This window comes from Bubalus bubalis, chromosome 2, assembly GCF_019923935.1.
Source record: "Bubalus bubalis isolate 160015118507 breed Murrah chromosome 2, NDDB_SH_1, whole genome shotgun sequence".
In the NCBI taxonomy this organism is placed as follows: domain Eukaryota; kingdom Metazoa; phylum Chordata; class Mammalia; order Artiodactyla; family Bovidae; genus Bubalus; species Bubalus bubalis.
Window position 1 is genome coordinate 28,007,245 of NC_059158.1, and position 15,222 is coordinate 28,022,466.

Here is a 15,222-nt window from a genome sequence, read left to right on the forward strand (position 1 = left end):
CATAACGAAATGTGCAAGTTGGGCCAGCTGTATACATTTTTCACCCATATTAAAACTGCCAAAGCCCAAATGCAAGAACTCATTCTGAAAGACTTGAGCATTTCACTTGTGGACTTATGGACATCTTTCCCCCTAATGACATTAATAACCTTCTGTGTGCAGTATATTGAGGAAATTTTATGGCAAAGAAAGCAAATTTGCAGAGATTCATGGGACTACTTTTTCAAGGAGTGTTAGCAGAGAAGATTGATTCTGATGTGTTATTAATAGAAGCAAAAATTATGATCAATTATCTGGAGAATCTTTTTATTTAGAGAGAAAAGTTCTAGTCCAAATGTTAACTGAGAATTCAAACATTTCATGTCCTCATCCTGTCTCCTGAAGACTAAACGAACAAACAAAAAGCTTCTCTTCATGTTCTTTGTTCCCTTCCCTAAAGCTGGATATATTATGTATTCTCAGAGAAAAGGATATATATGAGAATAGCAAAGATGCTGTATCCATCAGAGTAGGGTTGATACACCCTGCAAATCTTAGTACCTCAAAAAACACAAAGGTTTATTTCTTGCTGACACTTCTTATATATCTCTGGTTGGCAGAGACCCAGTCTGAGAAATCAGCTTTATTCTTGTACTTTGCTGGTCAGCCTTAGAGACAAACTTGGAACTCTTAGAGCAAGGGTTGGCGAACATATTCTGTAAAGGGCCTGATAGTAAATATTTTCAACTTCGCAGGTCATAGAGTTTCTTGTTACAATGACTCAAGTCTGTTATTACAGTGCACAATCAGAGTTTACAATAGTTTACAATGCATAAACAAATGAGCATGGGCTGTGTTCCAATAAAACTTTATTTACAACAATAGCCAGTGGGCTAGATTTGGCCTATGGCCTGTAGTTTGCCAACTCTTTTAATTAAGTTGTATAGCTCCAAAGGGACACTTGGTACCTCTGTGAAATGATTGTTTTTGTTGAGTCACTAAGTCACGTCTGCCTCTTTTGAGACCCTGTGGACTGTAGCCCACCAGGCTTCTCTGTCCATGGGATTTCCCAGGGGAGAATACTAAGTGGGTTACATTCCCTTCTCCAGGGGATTTTCCCGACCGGGGTATCTAACCTGGATCTCCTGCACTGCAGGCAGTTTCTTTACTGCTGAGCCATGGGAGAGGCCCCTGCCCAATGACTAATGACTAATGATTCTACTTAACCAAGAGAGCATAGGCAAATACAAGCCTGTTGCTTCCTGAAATAAGCCTAGACTTTACATATGTTCACACACATACATGGAAAATGATGAAGAATTAGTTGAGTGATTATTTTCATAGTTCCACAGACTTGCTTGATTAAACCTACAGGTCTTTAATTATTTACTGTTTTAAATGAAAGTCTTTAAAAAAATATTTATTTATTTGACTATTCTGGGTCTTGGTTGCAGCATGTGGGAATCTAGTTCCCTGATCAGGGATTAAATCTGAGACCCCTGCGTTGGGAGCACAGAGTCCTAGCCACTGGTCCACCAGGAAGTCCCACCTACAGTTCTTTGAAAGTTTCTCTGTCCCCTCAGTTTTATCCTTAAATCAGAAAATCAGACTTTACATGGTGCCATGTTCATTTTCTCTTTAAGAGGCGGTGGAAGTGGCCAGTCAATCAAAAAGGATGTTGCTCAGCTCTGTTTATGCAGCCTTGGGGCCATGTACATTTATCTGTGGGGATCCTAAAGTGAATCAGGTTATGTACCCTGAAACATCTTGGGAAGGAATTTGGGAGGAGCAAGAGAGGCATTTTAGATGACATTTTTCAGTGGTGAAGTTGCCTAGGGGACAAGTCATTGTCTTGCAGACCAGTTTTTGAGAAGTCTTGAGCTGTCTCAGTGCAGTCTGGTCATAGCGAACAGTGACAGAAAGGTTTTCAGTTCATTCTACTGTAGATGGAGCCGCACTCAAACCCATTGGACCACCAGATGATGTCACTTTATGTATTTGTTTCCAGCATACCCACCTCCTTCCCTAAATCCCAAGAAAACCCCACTTTGCCTCTCGTGTTTCACCATTCTTTTATAAAGTTGAATGGTTCCATGCCTTCAGTTGACTCACCTCTTTCAAGTTTTATTGGTACTTACTGCTCTAAGAGCAAAATGTAATGAGTCCATTTATTTTTACACAATTCAACTTATTAATATATCTGACTTTTCTCCATTGGAAGTGTTTGACTAGATATAGAGAAATGTATACTCAGGCAGATCTGTCAGTTAAAACAGAGATACTGGGAATCTATTATATAGGTAGCTAACTCTCTGCACATGACAATATCTGCTCATGTTGATTATAATCCATAACTTCTATAATTTTAGGGCATTTTTGCACATTATCAGACAGCAGAACACTTTGTAATCCATGTTAATAATTACATTTCAAAAAGATTTAAAACAAACAAACAAACAAACAGCAAAGCAGGCGCTTGAACCAGGATCCATGAGCTGGTGATAGTCCTAAAATTTCATCCTCCTATTCAGTGATATTTATGTTGAATATGAGAAGATCCCAAAAGCAAAGATTACTTGACCATGACAAAGAGGACCACTTAAAAAGAGTAGCCTACATCTAAAAGACCTATGTCCAAGGTCCAGATGATATTTTTATGTAAAGTGGTGTGGTACTATACCTTGAAATTAATTGTCATTGACTTCAAAGTGTGCTATGTTTCAAAATTTCATTTCTCAGATTAAATGTCAATGTCAAGTTGTCACGGAGAAAGGCTTTAGTGTTTCTAAAGAGACTACTTTCTAAGTCTCTTTGTTTGGAAAAATAGTAATGATGATAATAATACCACTTATTATGTCCCAGGCATTGTTCTGAGCCTTTTAAAATGCATTTGATTGTCACATCTGCATTTTGAGCTTGAAACTATTCCATTTTTCTTCCCACTTTGCAAAGGAGAAAACTAAGGCACGATGAAGTTGTTACTTGCCTAATATCACGCAAGGAATAAGTAGCAGAGTCAGAATTTGAACCACTGCAGTTTGCCCCAGAATCCATATAAATAACCAGCATTTGTAAGAATACTCACTGTGCTCTAACATCTTTCACATCTGGAGCATGGGGATTAGCACTGGGATGCCAGTGGTGAAGCATCAAAATTTAAGGACTTATAAACAACTAACCCATGTTATAGAGGAAAATCTGTGCTCTTTTTGAACTTATCTAAATTGACCACAGATTCACTGAAGAGAGACCACTTTACTTTATTGGGACTGTGGAGATAAGGGACATGTTAACCCCATTTATTTCAGTAATGGTCTCTTTGTAGATATTTTTCTTTCTAGAATGAAGGGAATGTGAAAGAAAAGGAAGCACTCTTTGCTGTCAGTCAGTGGGTACTCAGTGAACTGGGTCATCATTGCTTGTCTCTTCCCTCTGACCTTAACTGTCCTTGGCTTGTCTCCCACAAGCTTCCTTGAAAACCCTTTGCCATACTTGAGTTCCCACACATGACAGTCTGGCCTCGCAAAAAAGATTAATACAAAATATCTGCCAAAGGTTTGGTATTCCCAGCCCAGATCTTTATCTCAGAATAAGAGGCGGGGTGCAATTTATCTCTCATGAATCATAGGCATTGAGATGCTGGGAACATTTCACTGGCAGGAGGAATTGGCAAAAATAGTCCCAGTGGATTTCAGGTTTATTTGACTAATTCTTTCAGCACTTGTCAAATGAAACTAGTTTTGTTTAGGTAACAAAACAAGCTGTTTCCTCTGCCATTTCTCCACTGAGCAGTATAGGCACTTGTGGCAAACACACATTACTGCTAACTGTTATGATGTTTGCTGTCAAATTCATTTATTTATACAACTGCTGGAAAAAGCCTGCGGCCCATAAGCAGCCATGAAAGATTTCAGAGTCGTGGTGTGGGGTCATGAGAGGGAAAAAAGTCTCCACTGGTTATGAGAAAGGAACTGACACAGGAAACGGTCACATATGGTGCAGATTTATTGTGTCCGGGGTTTCCCATTCAAATCTCATTACACCCACAGCTCAGTGCTGGGCATGGCACGGCTACATCCATTTCAGTTTTGGCATTCGACAGAATTACTGCTTCAGCTTCACACCAAGGACTGGAGAGGTGATAAGTTTATCATTCTGGGGAGAGTGTGTACCCGAATTGTATTTGTAAAGAGGGCTGTTGACTGTCCCTACCTTTTTAACACACGGACATCACTTTGTTCAAAGCCGGCAGGCAAGGTTTGCTAGCAGAAAAGAAATAGGAGGTGGTGATAATAGGTGGGATAGAGGTGGAGAGTATTACAAAAGGGATGAAGGGAACAGTAAAGATAAGATGAAAAGGAAACCAGCTGGAATTTTGCAGGTTTTATTTTTTGATTAGTGGGAAAAAATAAGTGTCTTGCTTAGAGACACACATGTGTGTGTGCATGTATCCACACACATATGAATGTGTGTATAAGCATATTTCTTTCTGGTCCATATTTTCTAAAAATGAACAATCTTATGTCCACATTTTAGTGTTTTCTTCTCCTTTAACTCATCTCTTTCAACATCTTTTATTGTGAATGCTTGCAACACTTAAAGGGCTGTTTTAGACTCCTATGAGGCAAATGCTATTAGTTGGAGATGAGGATAGTGTCAAAAAAGGCAAAAGGAGAGTGCAAAGTATTTTTAAATAATACTCCTTTTAAAATTATGATGAATGAATTGTTAGCACGTGTTCATACCTGACTCTCAGCTGGCAAAGAATCCACCTGCAATGCAGGATACCCTGGTTCGATTCCTGGGTCAGGAAGATCCCCTGGAGAAGGGTTACCACTCCAGTATTCATGGGCTTTCCTGGTGACTCAGATGGTAAAGAATCCACCTGCAGTGTGGGAGCCCTGGGTTCATCCCTGGGATGGGAAGATCCCCTGGAGGAGGGCATGGCAACCCACTTCAGTATTCTTGTCTGGAGAATCCCCAAGGACAGAGGAGCCTATTGGGCTACAGGCCATGGGATCGTGAAGAATCAGACATGACTGAGCAACTAAGATGTATGCTTGCATTCCTGGCTCTGCACATACATCATTACATTTGACCCTGTACCATCAGCCTATGGATTGGAAACCATTCTCAATCACATTTACAGAGGAGTGAACTGAGTCAGAGAGAGGATACTTATGTAATTTGCCTGTTGTTTGCAGCTAGAAGGTGGCAGAGCCAGGACACAATGCAGATTTCTCTAACTGGAAAACCCGATCTCTGGCCCCCAAGACTGAACTTCCTGAATTTGCATTTACCTTGGCTGTTTTCAGTGCAGTATTTAGTGAATCAGCATAATAATAATAATAATGCAAAAATATTTTCTATGCCACTTATTTCAAAGAAAATATAGAAAAAAACATTTCCACATAGTGAAATCATATAAAATAGTCCTCTAGAATGAGTTTGAATGGACTTTCATCACCAAAAATAAGAGGTTTCTTTTCTATTTAAAAAAGGAAAAATGGTTGATTCAGAAGAAAGGGCTATTTGATACTACCTAATCCTCTCCCTCATCTCATCACCACTTCATCACTTACTTTTATCTCCTGATCAAAGTAACACTTTTTTCTACGAAGGGAACAAATATTTCAAAATACTCACCAAGAAAACTCAGTAAAGTCAGAAGGACCTTTCACAGAAGGCCTTCCAAGCATCTTTGCTTCATTCATATAACGGTTGGTCTTGTGTGGTTTTCCATTTTTCTTACCTTAGTTTGGAAATCTGTTCCCTTGGAAAACAGACCCAAGTTCAAGAACTTTGGAGATTGCTCATATAATGGGTACAGATCATAGAATCTATAGCTCCTGAAGTCTGTTAGCCCGTTAGCCCCATGGATGTTTATGCTTCATTGAGAGCCTGCCACAGATACTGCCTGTGCGATATCTTCAGTCCTTCAGAGCTGTCTTTACACTTGGGCATCTCTCTTCTACCCTCTCTTGACTCCTGAGCATACAGAGTTACTTTGCCATGCCAACCACGAGCTATTAGATTGTCTTCCTCACTGAAAATGATGCCAGAGGAGACCCAGCTCCCAAATGCTACCACTTAGCAATTTATGCAAAGCAACCTGCAAATGCCTTAATTTTGAAGCTTCAGAACCTAAATTTGGAATACATTGAATGTTCCAGTTCATTAAAATTTAAGTTTCCCAAATTACATTTTCTTATAGTAATCTTAACTATCTGTGTGGGTATGTGTGCAAGTATATACCATATTGTGATCACACAATAGACTCTAAGACTGATAATTCTAGATTCCAAATTAGCTAAGTTGTGTTTTGGTCATCTGTATTGAATCCATTATTCACAAGAACATCACTTTTAATTTCTCTTCACTTTACAAGTGCAACATATGCCCATTATTTTTGAGGTTTAAAAAAATAATTTATTAATTTTGAATTCCCCATTTCAAAAACATAGACAGCTTTTCTCTATTATTTATAAAGCAATCAATTTGTATATCTTCTTTAATATTTCTTTGCAAGATTTCAGTTACTTCCTTTGTATATTTAGGAACACGGCTTTGATATTTTGGAATTTTACTCCTCATAGCCTGAGGGTTTATAAATGGGGATAAATTCAACCTGTCTTCACTTTTTTTGATCTGTGACCATTTATATTTGTTAAATTAGAAATAATGAGGTGTAAATGGTGTTTGACAGAAAAGAATTGTAAATGATTTCATTTCTTGAAAATAAGAGAATGATTATATATTTTGTTTTTGTCAAAATCTGCTATATATTAGTATACCATGAATTGTGAAATCTATCACAAAATGGCTAAAAAATCATTGAGGGAAATGGTGGTGTTAACCTCGAGGAAAAAAATCATTAATGTTGATGTATTTCATTCAATTTCAAACATATAAATTTCTCTCTTTTGTTGAAAAGGGGAAGATGGAAAGATTCTATGTGCCTTTGAGTCAAAACATTTATTTTAAACATACTTTTTTCTTTCCTTCTGATCCATTTTTCTAAATAAAGGATAGAGTTGTTTCTTTTTTTTTTTTCCTTTTCTTTTAATTTTTTTTTTTTTCCTAGCAAAGACTACCCCTTTGGCATATTTTCTTTTCAAACGTGAAATGAGGTGGAAAATCCTCATTTCACGACAGGAAGGACAAATATTGACACAAAGTTAATATTTGTTAGAACCCTGGGAGCAACCTGAGTGTGTGTGTGCACATGCGCTTGTGTGCGCATACACACACATACACACACACTCACATACATACCCACCCACTTTCTCCTCTGCCTCTTCCTCTGCCAGGCATACCTAATACCCTTCCTTTCTAGGTTTTCCAGTCTATGGTTTCCAATCTAGGGAAAGGTGGACAGAGTATGTTGTATGTAGTGTATTTTAGGATGTTAGAGTACACACAAAACAAGTGCTTGTGTGCACACCTGCACACACATGTACAACCTGCTTCATTCTAATTTTTTCCACTTAGAGGGGAGCTTCTGAACTTGATCACTGGTCTTGTCCATCTTGAATGCAATAGCAGATGCTGAGCTGATACTCACTGGTCACTCAGCATTTATTAAGTCCTGTCCATTCTTGCCTTCTGGAGAGGAATACCCTGGGGTGACTGTTTGGCGGCCCCTGACAGACTGGGTCACTTTATCTATTCACATTGATTATGAAAGTCAGCTGTGGACAGACCTTGTTTTTTTTTTTTTTTTTTTTCACCCTTCTTCTCTTAGCCTTTCTTACAAGCACCCCTGCCTGGATTTTCATGAGGAAATAATCAGATTAGGCCTTTCACGGTGAGTTCATATGGAGTTCTCTTTCTCCAGTGTGCTACTAACCGAATAAACGTGTTTAGTGGTAAATTGTAAATGACATTATGATTACCAAAGCCAGCATGGGTTTCATTTAAAAGTGATCAGAATTGCAGACCACAAAAATTGTGACTGGCAGATAAGGCCATTTGAAGAAGTGGGAAAAGAACAGACAAAAACAAGTGAGAAAGAGAATCATCACTCAAAATGAAATCCTTCACTAATGGAAAGAGGCAGGAGAGAGAAACCCAGGGAAAGAAAAGATGGAATGCTATTTAGAAAGGGAGCTGGACTGTCCCTGTGAGTGCTGCAGGCTGTGTCTGGGAGAGGGGATGTGACTGCATCTGGCTGTATGCATGCTCTTCTCCTAAGGGGTTCATGTCAGTTCTCTCCCACAATGAAGTTAGTGGGAATGTGCTCTACAGCACAGGGAGCGCAGCTTGATGCTCTGTGATAACTTAGAGGGGTGGGACGGGAGAGATGGAAGGGAGGTACAGGAGGGAGGGGATATATGTATACTTATAGCCAATTCCCTCTTCATTATATAGCAGAAACAAATAAAACACTGTAAAGAAAGTATATCATACTCCATTTTAATAAAAAGACCTACATCCACTTAGCAGCTTTGGAACCCTGGTGCTTTCCTGTGCTTGATTTTTTGCCTCATCTCAAAAATGTAATACTGGAATTGATTAATTCTGAAGATGAGATAGGAAAATGGATGGTGAGCTACTGATAAACCACCATCTTTTAGTCATTGGTAAGTTTTGGAGAAATAAAAAGGAAGTTTCTCATTTATGAACACCAAGATTCCAAGTTTGGCTATAAAACTAAAACTTACTTGCCAATAATCTTTAGGCTGTTGCCTTTGTTAAATTTGTGGCTCTATGTTTATACTTGAGGGATGCTAAAATTTTTTAAAGGTCAAGCGGTAATATGAAAAAAGCAAATGCAATCTCAACAAATGCATGATTTGACAAATAACCAAAAACCTCTCTGTCAACAGGCTGTGTAAAGAGAACCAAAAGCCAAAAACCTTTCTGTCAATAGATGGTGTAAAGAGAACTCCTGGCCACACAATATGCCTCCTAAAGGGTTAATCATTCCAGCTGACACCACATCTAAATACAATCCCCAAATAAATGATTTGGATTCCATTCTATTTTGCCAAAACCATAGGTAGAAGTTTAAAGATGTTCTTCTTCTCACGACTGTTACTAAGTAATTGTGTGAATCATAATTTCTGTGAGTCAGTTTTACTGTCTATAAACTATGAATAATTAAACTTGCCAATAAGTTTTAGGTAAAGGTGGTTAGGAAAAGAAGGGAAGAAAATAAGGGATGGAGGGAGGAAAGAAAGAAGAAAGAATCACCAGCCTTATAGCTTAGAGGTATCTTTGAAGTGGGGCCATTTCTACCATTTGGCATTCTAATCCCTGTTTGATTCTGTCCCACTTCCAGGTACCACTCTTATGAGTCTATGGACTTCCTGTCAGATATTTCTTTATCTGAAACTCTCCCAAGGAAACATTATAGATTATTTGCAACAACCCCGTGGAAAAACCACCATCTAAAATCTGTTGAATCAACTAATCAGAGTCTCCTGTTGACAAAATTGTATGCAAACCTTCAGGACCCCTCTGATAGTTTCCATGCCACTGTATATATTCCATGCCAGAGTATAAAGATGCGATGTGTTTTCCTTAAGATTCCTGCTTGCTCCAGTCATTATCCCAGGTCTACCACTATATACTACCTATTGGTACCTTCTGGAGATGTCTCCAGAACATGTCTTCCCTGATTCATTTATAGGCTTATCCAAGCCTTTATGCCCTTCCTCCACTTGTTTAATGAATTAGTGAACAAGCTGAGAAAAAATGCTTTGTCATAACAGAAATTATTTTGTGGACAAATCAGTTACCTGATTCAAGAACAGAAGATTCTTATAATCGACTGTAATTTCACTCTTATGGTTTCATGTGAAATAATTGGATCTCTCATGATATTGAGCTATCAAATATTAACATTAATTCAAGGGACAATTCTCTCAATACACTTTTGTGGTATACTCTGTTATTGTGATGAGTTGGTTTAAACTGTATTCAAGTTACAGAATAATAACCTTATAACTAGACACCTGGAAAGAATAGATAAATTATTTGAAGAGTAGGAGTTTTGAAAAGGACATTATGTATCAATCAACTAATACACGTTAATGAGTTTCTACTGTGTTTGGCGTAAGATGTTAAGTAAGCCCTATGATAATTGAAATATGAGATATAGTCTTGGGCCTTGAGAAATGACCCCTTAAGAACATTGGTTCCTCATGTATGAAACGAGTTGCCAGTCCAGGTTCGATGCACGATACTGGATGCTTGGGGCTGGTGCACTGGGACGACCCAGAGGGAGGGAATGGGGAGGGAGGAGGGAGGAGGGTTCAGGATGGGGAACACATGTATACCTGTGGCGGATTCATTTTGATATTTGGCAAAACTAATACAATTATGTAAAGTTTAAAAATAAAATAAAATTAAAAAAAACAAAAGAACATTGGTTCCTAGTGTTTATGTAATTTATCAAAGTACATATAATTAGTAGCAGAGAATGATTGAAAATCATATCAACTAAGAGACTAAGTATTTTGTTCAGGGACAATTCCAAGAATTTAGCAATATACAGAGGTCACTTTAAAATACCTTGTAACTGCTGGATGAGAAGCAGAAAGAAAAAAGTCAGAGATCCACGAAGCTCGATAGAATGTGAACGATTCATCAATGGCATCAGCATGGCAGAAAAAAATGTTTAAAAAGAAGGAAAGTAAGCAGGAGGTTTAGAAAAGAGGAACTAGAGTGATTCAAGGATCTTCCATGAGGGAAGGCTACCTAACTGTCTCTGGGGACAGTTTGAAAAGGGGATAACAGTAGTAGAGATCGGTGTATCATGTCTCAAAGAAGAACTTCCATGATTATTAAGGTCATGCAATTAGTTAATTTTCTTAATACTTTTTCCCTGTTTTTGAAGATAAGTCAAACACACTCTATGTAATGGTGACCATTTAAAAATTTTTACAATTAAATCTATACATAAATTAATAATTTGACATTTAATTTAGCAAATTCAATTTAAGAGGTGGAACAATTAGAATTTTCAGTTTTGTGTCAGTTTTCAAGAATTAGGCTTATTTCATCTAAGTTTTTTGTTTGCTGTTGGTTTCATTGAATTTTGCTGTTATACTTATTTTTTCTTAATATATATATTTTATTGAAGTATAGTTGACTTACAATGTTTCATGTGCACAGCAAGGTGATTCAGTTAAACATATACACATATATTTTTTGAAATTGTTTTCCATTATATGTTATTACAGTAAATCTTTGCTATACAGGTTCTCTGTACATTCTGCATTAGTAATAATTTGGGGTTTTTTTTTTTTTTTGGTTTTAATCTTGAGGCTATTTAGATGAACATACACTAGGGCAAGTTAAAACATGTAGGAAACAATACATTTTTGTGACTATTAAGTTGAAGTCAGAGGAACTCTTTGTTAGAAGATAAAATATACTTTTGAATTCAGAACAAAACAAACTCTAGGCTCATAGAAATATTAGGATTGGTGGGAATAATGAATAATGCTGTTTCTTCAAATGCTTTCATTACGTGCAATCATACTCAAGTTATGCTCTGCTAAGTCGCTCAGTTGTGTCTGACTCTCTGTGACCCTATGGACTGTAGCCCACCAGGCTCCTCTGTGCATGGAATTCTCCAGGCAAGAATACTGGAATGGGTTGCCATACCCTCCTCCAGGGGATCTTCCCAACCCAGGGATTGAAGCCAGGTCTCCCACATTGCAGGTAGATTCTTTACCCTCTGAGCCACCAGGGAGTTGAGCTCTATTTAATGTCAACACTCCCAAATTACTACTTTCTTCTTTTCCTCCTTTTGTATTTCTTTTTTCTTCATGTTAGCGATAAAAAAAAGTTTGATAAAATGATATAGTCTGACATCCAAACTCTTTCACAATCTGGTCACAATATACCTTTGCAATTTTAATATACTTCCCATAAAATTTCTGTCCCAGCCACCTCAATCTATTACCTCTTTCCCATTGACTCAAATATTATTAGCTCCTTCTCATCTATTGTTTTTCCATTATTGGAGGCCTTAGTGATTATTCCTTTTTCTTAATTACCTTGCTTTACTTTTACCATTTAGCTATTATATACATTATTAACTTTAAATAACATTTTATGTAACATATGCATTTAAATTATACTGCATGCCGCTTGCTCAGTCATGTCCAACTCTTTGCGGCCCCATGCACTGTACAGCCTGCCAGACTCCTCTATCCATGGGATTTTCCGGGCAAGAATACTGAAGAGGGTTGGCATTTCCTCCTCCAGGGGATCTTCCCAACCCACGTTTTGAACCTGCATCTCCTGTGTCTCCTGCATTGCAGGAGGATTCTTTACCCACTAAGCTATAGGACCTGTTATTTAATATATGTATCTTTCCATGTTTTTCCCAAGACTTTGTTGCATTCTCAGTATCTAGCACACTTGAATATTCAGTAAATGTTTCCTGAGGTTATAGGTGATGGTGAGCATGATGGATTGGAAATCATCTTTGGGAGACTGTAGTTCTTAAGTCACTTTTTTCCCCCTTTGTTTTCTAGGCACATTTAGAGAAGAGCAGAAATGCACCTACCGACCCCTGATAAATGGCTATATCTGCAAACAGTCTGACCAAGTGATCTTAATTCTCGACAGTGCTGATAACACTTGGGCAATGCAGAAGTTATATCCAGTTGTATCTGTGACTAGCGGTTTTGTTGACACCTTTAGTAGCATAAGAGCCAGTGCTCCCTGCTCCATTTCAAGGTCTGTATCTGCTTTCTATTCCATTGTGCCTACCAGGAAAATCACCAAGGTCTGCTTTGTGGATCAGACTCCTGATGTTTTGCATTTTTTTCTATTGGGGAACAAAAATACCTCTAAGCTCCTCCTGGCTGTATTCTACCATGAACTCCAGAGCCCATATGTTTTCTTAGGAGACAGATTCATTCCACCTACTCAAGTTCATTCAACTTCCTCACTGTTGAATGAGTCTATTGGCTCCAACTATTTCAGCATCACAGATAACCTCTTGTATGTTGTCCTACAAGGAGAGGAGCCCATTGAAATACAGTCAAGTGTTTCCATTCATTTGGCCCTCAATGTGATGTTTTCAGTTCTAGAGAAAGGCTGGGAAATCGTCATCCTTGAAAGACTAACTGTCTTCTTGCAGATTAGCCAAGATCAAATCAGATTTATTCATCAGATGCCTGGAAATGAAGCAACCTTAAAGGCCATGGCTGATAGTAGAGCAAAGAGAAAGCGCAATTGCCCAACTGTGACTTGTACCAGTCATGACCGAGTAGGTCAGCGTAGACCTCTCATGGTAGAAATGAGCTCATATAGAGACCTACCCACCATGGAAACGGTCTCAAAAGTGATGGTCATTGAAATTGGAGATCTGCCAACAGTAAGGAACGCTGGACTGATTCCATCTTTATCAAGTAACAAATTACAGAATTTGGCTCACCAGGTTATCATTGCTCAACAGACTGGATTACTAGAAAGTGTCCTGAATATGACTACTGGGGCCTTACTTGTGACTCAGTCAAAGGGAGTCATCGGCTATGGGTAAGTACTAATTATAATAACATCTAAATATGAGCTGATTTCTTTGATACATATTGCAAATGTCAGTCTATTTACACTGAATTACATAAACTGTCTGCTTTTTAAGATAAGAATAAAAATGCCAAGAGCTATTTATAGACTTAAATTCTCAATTTTAAAATTCGTGATTAAATCTAGAGTCTTTGTGGTTATTCTATTTCCTAGGTAAGTGGGGATGTTATATTAATATTTTTGTACTTTAAATTTTAAGCATAGACAGATTTTTCTAAGGCAACTTGTTTTCAAATTGTTTATTCATTCATTTATCATGTGATGCATTTTAGCAGTGGCTAGATTCTGGGGTTGCTAAAGTGAAACAGATATGATCTTTGCCTTATGGGACAAAAACACTATCACAATTCCATACAGCCATGAGTTAAAACCCATAAATACCCATGGGGCTGATAAAAATCCTGCCTGTAGGGACTGAGGAATGGCCTTATATTTAGGAACATTTTGGAAAGATGACTAGGAGTTTACTAAGTTAAAACAGTGATTCTGTTTGGGTTTTATTCAACCTAGGATTATAAAGGGCTTCCCTTGTGGCTTAAAAGAATCCACCTGCAAAGTGGGAGACCTGGGTTCAATCCCTGGGTTAGGAAGATCCCCTGGAGAAGGGAAAGGCTACCCATTCCAGTATTATGGCCTAGAGAATTCCATGGACTGTACAGTCCGTGGGGTCACAAAGAGTTGGACACGACTGAGCTGCTTTCACTTATTTGGGCTTTCCTTGTGGCTCAGCTGGTAAAGAATCTGCCTGCAGTGTAGGAGATCTGGTTTCAATTCCTGAGTTAGGAAGATCTGCTGGAGAAGGGAAAGGCTACCCACTCCAGTATTTTGGCCTAGAGAATTCCACGGACTGTACAGTCCATGGGGTCACAAAGAGTTGGACATGACTGAGTGATTTTCAGTTCACAGGATTATAAATCCCTGCAAAGATGTCAAATTGTGTGAGGGAAGATCATAATTGCTGCCAACTATGTTTATGGCACAGATCTGTGTAAGATCTGTAATATCCTTTTTGCTATGTTATTCTGACTCTATAAGCTTGTATTTTGAAATTCTTTACCAGATCGATGTTTGCTACATATTTCAGAAGTAAATCTACCTGAATATTTCCCTGAGCCTAGTAAATGAAGAACTACATGAAGTATATAATAAGGGAAGGTAGATATAAATAACTCTCAAATATATATGTTATGATACCCAAGAGATGAATTGTCCAGTCCAAGTTTACCTAAGACATCTGTCACGAGGTCAAGACTATTACAGTCCCAAGCTCCATTTTTAGCAGATACAAAAGAACCAGAGATGATACCGCAGACTGAGAGACAATATGAAATTGTCCTAATGCTTGGGAAATATATATAAACTAACCATCTCACACATGCATGCTGTGAGGTTAGAGAGTACTCAAGAGAGTCAAGCATATAGATTCCCTGCAAGTTTGCTACTACCACTGAAAAAATAAGCTGAAACTCATGCACATGTTCAGTTGATACAGTTGATATTGGGTCCCTGAAATAGATACGATTATTCTGAACAATATAACTCAATGAAATTTTAGAGCATTCATATTCTTTTATTAAAAGATTTTTTGTTGCTGCTTTTTCACTACATTTGTGGTAGTTACAATAAATAAATAATTAGTATTTAATGGATATTAATTGCTTTTGTACAGCTGTCTTTAATACATGTGGG

At 37.9% G+C, this 15,222-nt stretch overlaps 1 protein-coding gene across 4 annotated transcripts in view; it reads left to right on the forward strand.

Moving 5' to 3' along the window:
* PKHD1 (PKHD1 ciliary IPT domain containing fibrocystin/polyductin) overlaps positions 1–15,222 on the forward strand; it is a 445,850-nt gene that overhangs the window by 389,625 nt on the left and 41,003 nt on the right. For 3 of the 4 annotated variants that reach the window (XM_044929073.2, XM_044929075.2, XM_044929078.2), the window contains one exon: positions 12,474–13,482. In XM_044929073.2, the coding sequence (XP_044785008.2) occupies positions 12,474–13,482 (1,009 nt within the window). Of the gene's footprint in view, positions 1–9,262; positions 10,209–12,473; positions 13,483–15,222 lie in introns of those variants that run through there. The other variant, XM_044929080.2, reaches the window with a different exon arrangement.